General features: G+C 32.4%; 1 protein-coding gene across 1 annotated transcript in view; it reads left to right on the top strand.

Annotated features, from left to right (window-relative positions):
* LOC122633657 (tRNA dimethylallyltransferase) overlaps positions 1-9,703 on the top strand; it is a 103,684-nt gene extending 93,981 nt beyond the window's left edge. The window contains exons 6-9 of the mRNA XM_043821800.1: positions 8,549-8,645; positions 9,013-9,126; positions 9,250-9,435; positions 9,512-9,703. Coding sequence (XP_043677735.1) covers positions 8,549-8,645; positions 9,013-9,126; positions 9,250-9,435; positions 9,512-9,637 — 523 coding nt within the window. The 3' untranslated portion in view covers positions 9,638-9,703. The remainder of the gene's footprint in view (positions 1-8,548; positions 8,646-9,012; positions 9,127-9,249; positions 9,436-9,511) is intronic.
* Positions 9,704-10,126: the final 423 nt, after the last annotated feature.

Below are 10,126 nucleotides of genomic sequence, written 5' to 3'. Positions count from 1 at the left end.
AGAGAGAGAGAGAGAGAGAGAGAGAGAGAGAGAGAGAGAGAGAGAATGAGAGACTCCTCACCTTACTCGCTTCCGGAAATTGCGAGCGTACGCTAGCGACCGGATGTCGGACAGAAAATAAAGGAGGTAGGCGTTTGCGTGGAATGGTTACTACTACTACTATTACTACTGCTGCTACTAGTACTAGAAGTCTTTTGGTATGTTACGAGTGAAAATTATAGGAGTTTTAATAATAGATGCGATACAGATGAAACGATTCTCTGATTTGCTGCCAATCGTCAATGATGAGAATTGTAAAATCATGATGTTATTTAGTTTCGTATGTTTTTTAATTATAAAACACATACTTGGTATTGACTTTTTTCTTTTTTGTTTTTTTTTTTTTTGTAAAGTATTATTTTATGTTCGTTTTAATCGATTAATCGATTTGATTTTTGAAATATTTCTTGGAAATATTTTTGAATAAAATAAATCTACAATTTGTTTAAATGTCGTATAAATTGAAAATATTATCTCGTCAAAATTGATGATACAAGAATTTGATAATAATTAAAAAATGAAGAAACTTAGTTTCAACAGTTTTTTTTTTAATTTTATGCCACTCTACGTATTTTTTTTAATTTTCGTTTTAACTAATTGATCATCTTAATTTCTGCAATGTTTCTTGTAAATATTTTCTCGTAAAGTTGATTAATAATTTGTACAAATCTCGTTTAAATTGAAACTATTTATCCCATGCGTTTTAACAATTTGCTCAAGAAATAGAAGAAGGTAGAAAGAGAAAAAATGGGAGAATAAAAATGAGAGTTGGAGTAAAAAAATATTGGAAATGCTCAACCCGTGCTCGGCCTCGTAAACAATCAAGGTATACCACCGGAAAGATCGATTATTTTCATTTTGCCCTTTACATTGTTGGCTTTCTTAGAAAATCATTTGCATTATGAGAAATTTATTGCACTCGCTTTCTGCATACTTGCTACGGAGAAAGTTTCCTTCGCGTCGTTTTGTACCGGACACCTTTCTTTTTTTTTTCTCCTTTGTTTGTTAGCAGATACAAGTGTTTGATAAAAATTAAATTAACAAGCACGCGCGCGTTTTATATGCGTATGTGTATACATGTATATGTATATATAAACACGATAAAAGATATTCGCACGATATCATCTACGTGATATTTCCACGAAATTAAATTCCTCCTAACGAGTTAGAATTATTTTATTCCCAAAGATTCTTCGGAAAATAAGAATTTCGTCAAATGAGTTATTTATTTAGAATTATCCTTTATTATATGTATATTTTATACCTTTCGTCGTTAAAGATTATGGATAAAACCGATCGTTATCTCGTGATAATCTTGCAACTAAAAAAATCTATCTCGTCGGTTTAATATAATAAGTAATATAAAATTTAATATAATATTTCATATGAAAGATATGTTTGAAAAAATACTTCGTAACTTTGCTTTTAATTTAATTTCGAGCAAATTAACAACATATCATTTCTCTTACTTTTAAAGATATTTACAATATATTGAATTACATTCATTATGTAATTATTCGAAGATAAGAATATTTGAATGAAACATGTTATATTTAAATGATATTAGAACGTCTTCATATTTTAAGATTTATTTCTACAGTGATAAGAAAGTATCTATTATGTTTTCGTAAATACATTAGTTTTTATGATATTTGACAAACTAGATCATTTAAATCGACAAAGTAGTAAATATAAAAGGCTGAATCGTTTATTTACGATCGGGAAATGTAAAGAAAGATCGGAGTTCTGGTAATATTGCGTTCGCACTGCGTCATCGAATTCCATGAGAATCGGATAACACAGCACGAAATGCCTTGCTTATCGTTTCTACAATTTTTCGTAAACCTTGCACGAGTGAAGTATCTACTAGCAAATACCAGGAAGTATTCTTACGTACTTGACTAGAACTCGACGATTTTTCATTCGTAAACGATGCTCGTCTCTCTTCGCAAATGGAAAGAAAAAACAATGTCTAAATTGTATTTGATCTGTCGTAACCTGTCAGACCCTTTTAGTTGTACATCTCGTCTATTTATTTAACAGCTCGTTGATTTACTTTGTACAAATTAACAAGCCAACATCGATCAATATGAATGTCAAATATAGATCATAGTTTTTTCTTTCTTCTTTTTCCTTTTGAATTTTTTTATTTTTATTTTATTTATTTTTCTTTTTTTTTAATTTTTTGCGAAAGAAAAATGATAAGAATAATCAGTACGCATGAATAAGATCGTTGGTAACCTTTGACATATAAATTCATTAAGAAATTTAATATATATTATATTTATATACATATTTAAAATAAAATTAGTGAAGTTAAATATCCATGAAATATATATATATATATATCATCCAACGTTGTATTAATTCACAAATCGATGATTCTGTTAAAAAGGATCTTAGCTTATCTATTTCGCAAAGCGAGGAAATACGATCATTGATACGGTCAAAGGTCAGGAAAGATTCTACATCCTCTTTTTAGTTTTCTTATCTCACAGATGGACCCGAAGTAAAAGCTATTTTCGCAGTTAAATCTTCGATAAATGTCTTGGATCGTTCGAGACATCGAATCCGTGTGACTTTGTTTTGAATGTGATCGATATAACACAAAGAGGAGTATTTTAGTAGTCGTTCCTACTTTTGGAAGAGTGACCTGAGAAAACGAAGAATCGGCTTATGCAGATTTAACGTTAAGTGTCTAACGTTAAGTGAATTACGAATAGCTGAGCAGACTATTGCGATAGAGTCTCGATATCGAGTCGATTTAATGCGATACTTTCTGCCTTAAAAAAAAAAATAGGAGATACAAAGTAATCGTCGATAACTGATCAGAAAGATCTAGGTCGGCTATTTTTATTTTCTTCTCTTTCTCTCTTTCTTTTTCTTTCTCACTGTTCACTCTGATTGTGAGCCACGAATGAGAGTCTTTGTTATTAGGCGAGCAATAATAAGAACGGTAAAGCAGAGCAATGCAAATAGTCGAGGCCCCGACTGCGAGCTCGTGTTTATTGCTGGACCGTCGCTTGTATCTTATCCGTGTGTATACAGGGTGATCGTAAATGCCGTTCAACGAGGTAAAGTTTACGGCTCGCACGGCACACCGCGGGAGAGCGGAAGATACTCGAGAGAAAATTTTGACGGACCGTAAATGAGAGAGAAAGAGAAACCAACGGATATAACGTTCTCCGTTTCCCATTCATTCGACATGATTAAACGATATTTTCTTTTAATCTTATATTCGAACAAATCGTATTTAATAATGTGGATAATAAATTTTCTTCTTTGAATATTACGTACGAAGATATTCTCTCTCAGAAATATTTAACAGATATGTATTTGAGTGTGATTAGTAATATAAATTTCAAAGGTCAAAGAACATAACAAAAGAGTCCGAGAAGAACAATAACATTTATAAATATTATTCATCTTTATTATTATATAAAAAAAGACTAGTACGTAAGTGAAATATATATTTCTTTTTCTTTTTTTTTTTTTATTTTCGTATTCTAGGCAATATACACCTTACGATAACTGGCTGTTAATATTAGTCGTTCGCATTGTTGAGTTTTCCTTCCTCTTTAAAAGAGTAGGCAGAAAAGATTAGAGAGAAAGAAAGAGAGAGACAGAGAGAGAGAGAGAGAGAGAGAGAGAGAGAGAGAGAGAGAGAGAGAGAGAGAGAGAGAATGAGAGAAAGAGAGAGGGAGAGAGGGAGCGATAGACAGAAAAAAAAAGAAATCGGTTAACTCTTTCGTCTGTAGACGTTGATAAGAGAACGCTATCGGTAAGTTGGACTTTCCGGTTAGTCAATCGATGCTTACAATTAGTGCCACCGACAATTATCACTAATTATTGTCGTGGATATGCTTCTACTACTATCTCATATGCGTTCTCCATAGATATACTATGTAAATACATCTTTAGGTGTGCGTGAGGGTTACCGAGTTTGAATGTGTGGGTATGTGTTCCGTAGCGTACGCTTATACGCATCCGTAGAACCGCATCGCGCTGCACTGGCTATGCAAATTGGCGCCAGTGCAATTTCCAGACAGTGTGCGCTTGGCACGTGCAATGCTACGTGTATAACGACTGCTTTCGATATCTCAAGCTACGTAGATATCTATGGATATAGGATACGTGTATGCAATGATTTTAGGCGAATTAAACCGTACGGGCATCGTTCCCTTTTATCATCCTACCTTTGATAATCGATCATTTGTCATTAATTCGAGTAATGGCCGAGTTTCATTAACACGTAGAGTAGGGTTAATGGTGATTGGCATTACGCTTGGCAGACTTCGTTTATAATGTTTATAATATTTATTTTCTAATATACTTTGTTATTCTCTCTTCTTCTCTCTTTGTTATTCTTCATGGACATTAACGTGTACGTGTAAGTTTTTTTATAATAAATTAAATATTCGTGACATATACGTAGATATTATTTATTTATTTATTTATTTATTTTTTATATTTTCAATTTATTTAAAGTAATTTTTAAATTGAAATAAAATATCGACGAATAAGATGAAACTATAAAAGAGCTTGGATAATTTTCTTCTAACAAAAGTCGTCCTTATAATGATTAGGTAATGATAAAAGTTATTATGAAAATGTGGTTTATATAGTTTCGTGTTTAATATCTTTTGCGTTTTATCGATCGTTTTTTGATTCGAGAAGAATTCAAAAGGGAAACGTGAAAATCATTAGAAATAGGGATCTAATCGAAAAAATCGAAGGAGCGAGTATGGTCCAAGGAGAAAGTAAATATGTAATCAGCGCGCTAATTTTCCGCGTTAAAAGTCGTCGGAGGTGTGTCAGATACTGCTTATTATGGACGCAATCTTAGATTCGCCATTTTCTATTATTACCGGGTAATAAATTTCGCAAACAATCATTCGCGTCGTAGAAAGCGAAGGTGACTGCGCGGAAAAGGCGTTAGACAAGGATTACAGATGGGGGAATGCAGATAAATCGATAGGAATATATCTGTAATTGGCATAATAACTAATTATCGATCGATATTATCGTATAATATTTTCTGAGAATGAAAAGGGTTAATGAGGCAAGACGAACGAATAATATGCGTAAAAGCTCGAATATTCAATGTTAAGAGAAAATATGAACTTGTATTTTATGTTGGCATATATAAACATGTTTTCCTCCGTGAATTTTGTTATTTTTGATGAAAGATAAGTATATTATTAATACGACGTAAGTCAAAGAAAAAAGTAGGACGAAACGAAAGAGACATATGTGAGCAATCTGGCGATATAAGCCGAATGGGATTAACGTTACGATTTCGTGAAGGCTCGATAAGCACGTGTTTTATCATTTGCTTTCGCTTCGGATTAAGAACCAATTTCATCAATTTTATCGACATTCATTCACGTAGGATTATAAGCGAAAATTAGTAATTTCGATGTTGCATGTTTTATATATACGTACATACATATGTACGTGTTATGTATGTACATATATATGTATATATGTGTATATATACGTGTATATATATATGTATATATAGGTATGTTTAAATATATATTATACGAAAGATATATATATATATATATATATATATATATATATATAAGAAGGAAATAATTACAATGTCGAAGAATCTTTAATCGACCCGGCCTTTTTTTTTACATTTTCCATTTTTCTCCCCTTTTTCCGTTTCTTTACGACGCATCGAGTTACTCCCACCCTTCCTGCCGCCTGTTTCCTAGTCATTTATACCCCCTTATATTCGCCACATTTCTGCAAGGAGCGTGTCTCGTATTATGCAAATTTCCGTCATTGCTTCGTCTTGCTCTCTTCTACCTGCTCGAATTATACCGGATATGACGTCATAGCGTGAAGCATTAAACCTACCGCGCTGTGGACAGTATAATTAATACATGGCGTGCAGATCGCGGGTAGTAATAATTAGTTTAATGCCGCATTTACTGTCGCGACGCACGTTAATGTACACTTGATCAATGATATTAACTAGATATTTTCTCGTTTTCTTATAGTTAGTAGCTGTACTCTCTCTCTCTCTCCTTCTTTTTCTTTTTTTCTGTTTTTTTTTTTTTCTGTTCAGACCATTTCCATTTCTGAAATAATTCTTCCGAAATTCTATAAATTCGAGCGAAGATGAAAGGAAGTTAAAAAATAATCAATGACTTCTCGAGTACGATCGATAACCTAGTAAACTTTGTTCTTTTAGTGGGAGAAAAAATCATGACAATTTTGAACGATAACCTCAAGTCCTCTGATTATTATTAGGTCAATCAATGAAGACAGAAAGAGGGAGAGGGCGAGAGCGACGGAGAGAGATAGAGGGAGGAAAAGAAAGGGAGAAAGGGAGAAGTTCATCTTGTCCTCTTACATCTTCCTCGTATCTTTTGTCCAATAAGATACCTTTCGTCGTTGCTTGTAACGTACGATTCTTAATTACAATCCTCTCGACGATCAAGATAAGATGCTGATAAAAAACTGACACGTGGAGATTATGAACTCGTCTGCCTGTCTCTCTTTCTCTTTTCGATCTTTCGTTAGATCTCTCTCAGAAATGTATCGACGATGTGAATCGTCGGAACGATATTAATATCGAAAAAATCACGGAACATTGAAAGTTAATTTATATGTATGTAAGTATGTTATCTCTTATCTATTAGATAAAAAAAGTGTTTTTCTTTCTTTTTTTTTTCTTTTTTTTTTACATGAAAATTGCTACGGTTGTCAATGGAAAATCATTTTTCAAAAATTCCCAATAATCGGATATTATAAAGCGTCTTTAAAGTTTTGACGCTAACGGTTATATCAGATTAGGTGTCAATAAAAGCGAAGAAGTATTATATGTTATTCCATAATCGTGCTTGACCATGCGATAACTCGCGTAAGTATTTTGAGTTCGAAAAATAAAGAAAGAAAGAAAAGAATATTGGTTTTATGTATTTGCCGGTGACTGCCTGGCAACAAGTAGTAAAATTATTTTAGAACAGTTACGTATTCGTCGCACTGATTAGTGACATTGTTATCTTAATTACTACTACTAATGCCGCTGTCACGACGACAACACGATCAATATTACTATAACTATTACAATATATTACTAGTATCACTACTACCATTGATAATATTATTGCAAAGATTTGTCAGGGTTATCGTTTGCATTGCTACGATTTTTTTTACCCGCCAAAAGAAGGCTAACTTTGTAGAAAAAGAAAAAAATTGTAGGAACTCAACGAGGATTAGATAATAGATTTTTTATTTCATTCCCTTTTTTATTCGTTCGTAATATGATTCAATAAGAATGACATTTAATTTTTAGGTGATTTTATTCCCCGTTAAATATTACATGTGCTTATATAGTTACATACGTTATATTACATAATAAAAAATATCTATCAATTTCAAGTTTATTAAAAATATGAAGTTTATAAAACTATCAATTCAAGTTTATTCAAAATATCAAGCGTTTTTCAAGTAATGCACGCATTGGTAACTTCTCTATCTGTTTCCTTTTAATATATCATTCATTAATGCTCAATGAATAAACGATGAATCTAATTTCACAGCAGTACAGGTATACTTACATATTTCGTATTGACATGTGTGTAGACAAGTGAGTCGGGACTACGTTAGCATTGGATTTTCTCGCCACGTAAGCTTGGTGTACATATAACGTGACCTCGAGCTCACTATCACTATCGTGTCGTGATAAGCCGACGACCGTGCAAAATGCAATCCCTCTTTTTTGAAATGATGGCCTCCACGGTGAGTGGATACGAGTTCATTGCGTATAATCGTAAAAGAAGTACCTTCTTTTTTTGCAATCGGATTTCTTCAAAATTAACTCGCAAGTTCGTTTTTTAAACTGTAATAATAATTTCGAAAAGTCGATAATTCGTCACGTTATATATTGCTTTTTGAATAAAGAATAAATGTTCAAGAAACTCGCTGATGTCTTGGTCAAAGAATTTCGTTGACAGTTTCGTTCATAGACACAACATACCGAGCAACGGGAAATGTCTTATACATGCGCGCGCGAACACACATACACAACATATATGTATTAGATTACTCGTATCATGATTAGCATAAACTGGTTTAAATTGCATCTGTGTTAGCATAATAGGTCTGAAGAATGCACGATGATGCTTAAATTAATCATTATCTTCATCATTTGTGATATTAACGCAGATACATAACACACATAAAATATAAGAAGAAAATGCCATTTCGTAAAAATCATAAAAGGTAGAAAAATAATAAAATATCGGTAAAAAAAAAGAAAGAAAGAAAGAAGGAGAAAAAGAAAGTAAAAAAAAAAGAAGAAAACGAAAATGACTCGTTTTGGAGTAAATCGTTTTATTCGTCCATATTAATTTATTAACGACTGAACGAGGAGTTAATTAGTTAAGATTTAATTTTACAATGAAAGAGAATGAAAGGAAGGGAGGATGATCAAACGATACGGAAGAAGAAAGAACGAACAAGATCGAAGTGAATGTTTACATTCCAGGTCACCTGATTACACGAAAGGCATCTTCCAGAGCATCGGCTTCAAAGAGTTTCACGATTACCTCATATTACCAGAAGAGGAGAGGGCAAGCATAAAGGTAGGTAAAAGACGTTGGCGTCCATATCTTCATCAACATGATGTCCGTTGCAGCTGCTCGACTGCCGGCGACTACGTATAATCATGCGTGATTCTCGCTTTATGTGCCGTCATCGAAAAATTCATCCGGGTTGTTTCTGATGATAAGCAAGCAGTAGTAGTAATATTACTGGTAGTAAGGCTGGTAGGCAGCTGCTTCTTTCTTGAAAATTTCTTTAATAGAGTCCTTACCCTTCTCCTCACCCTCCTTTTCTCTCTCTTTCTGTCTCGTTCTCTTTGTTTCTACCTTCAGAAATTAACTCGCCGACGTTAACTGAACTCTTTTTGTGGTAACCTCGTCTCTTATAATTTTGGGATATTTGTTTTAGGCAGAGGCGCTTTTTAAACGAGGTCTCGACGACTTAAAAATGGTTACAAAAAGATACGCTAATAATCAACAGAAGTGGATCAAGAATCGATTAATGCGTCGAGCCGATAGACAGGTATACGGTACATGTATTTTATACGTTAAGTTTACGTTTTATTTTTTGATACTTATTTTATCCGCATGCATATACGTATGTTTATATATATGTGTGTGTGTATATATGTTATTTATATATCAGGTACCACCATTGTATGTATTGGACTGCACTGATTTGGCTCAATGGAAATCTAATGTTTTCGATAAAGCTGTCTCGATAATCTCTGCGATATTGCAAGGCGAGAAACCGGAAGAAAAACCTATTAATGAAAATATCGAGAATCAGAAAAATACTGATAGTAGTAATGAAATGCAACGTTATTGCGAGGTAACATACATATTTTTAATTTTTATTGATTTCTATTATTAATCATGGTTTTTTATTTTATTTTTATTTATTTCAGGTTTGTGATAGAATATTCATTGGTGAGTTGCAATGGAATGCACATATAAATGGATTGAAACATAAGAAAATTCTGCGACGTATGAGAAGAATGGAAAAACAAAATCCGGAAATTAAATCCTCATAAACTTATTCCACATATCATTGACACATTACTGTACATATGTATATCAATAGATGTATATTTGACATATTTTAAAGATAAGTAATTTTTATATTCTTGAATGGAAGTAATTAACAGCGGTCGATAAATTAGATTGCTATTATATCGATATCAGATAATACAGTTTTACTTTTCATATTATCGTAAGATGGTAATAATTAAAAAAATAAATTTACAATGTAATTATAGCATACAAAGTAATAACAGAAGAGAGTTTGATTAAAACTTTATTGAATAATATGAACATATTATTGAAACGTCTTTCTACTTTCAAATAAATAATACAAGTTAACATTATCAAAGGAGTTTATGTATCTGCGGTCGGTAAAACTTACAATAACGATAATTCAGTTTTTTTCTACGTAATTATATATTTCAACGTTAATTAATAATTAATTAGAAATAATTATTAATTAATATTGATTTAAGATTGCTCGTTAATGTTCTTCATCG

Source organism: Vespula pensylvanica, chromosome 1 (assembly GCF_014466175.1).
Source record: "Vespula pensylvanica isolate Volc-1 chromosome 1, ASM1446617v1, whole genome shotgun sequence".
In the NCBI taxonomy this organism is placed as follows: Eukaryota; Metazoa; Arthropoda; class Insecta; order Hymenoptera; family Vespidae; genus Vespula; species Vespula pensylvanica.
Note: the sequence above shows the minus strand (reverse complement) of the source record. Positions and strands in the feature narration are given on the sequence as shown.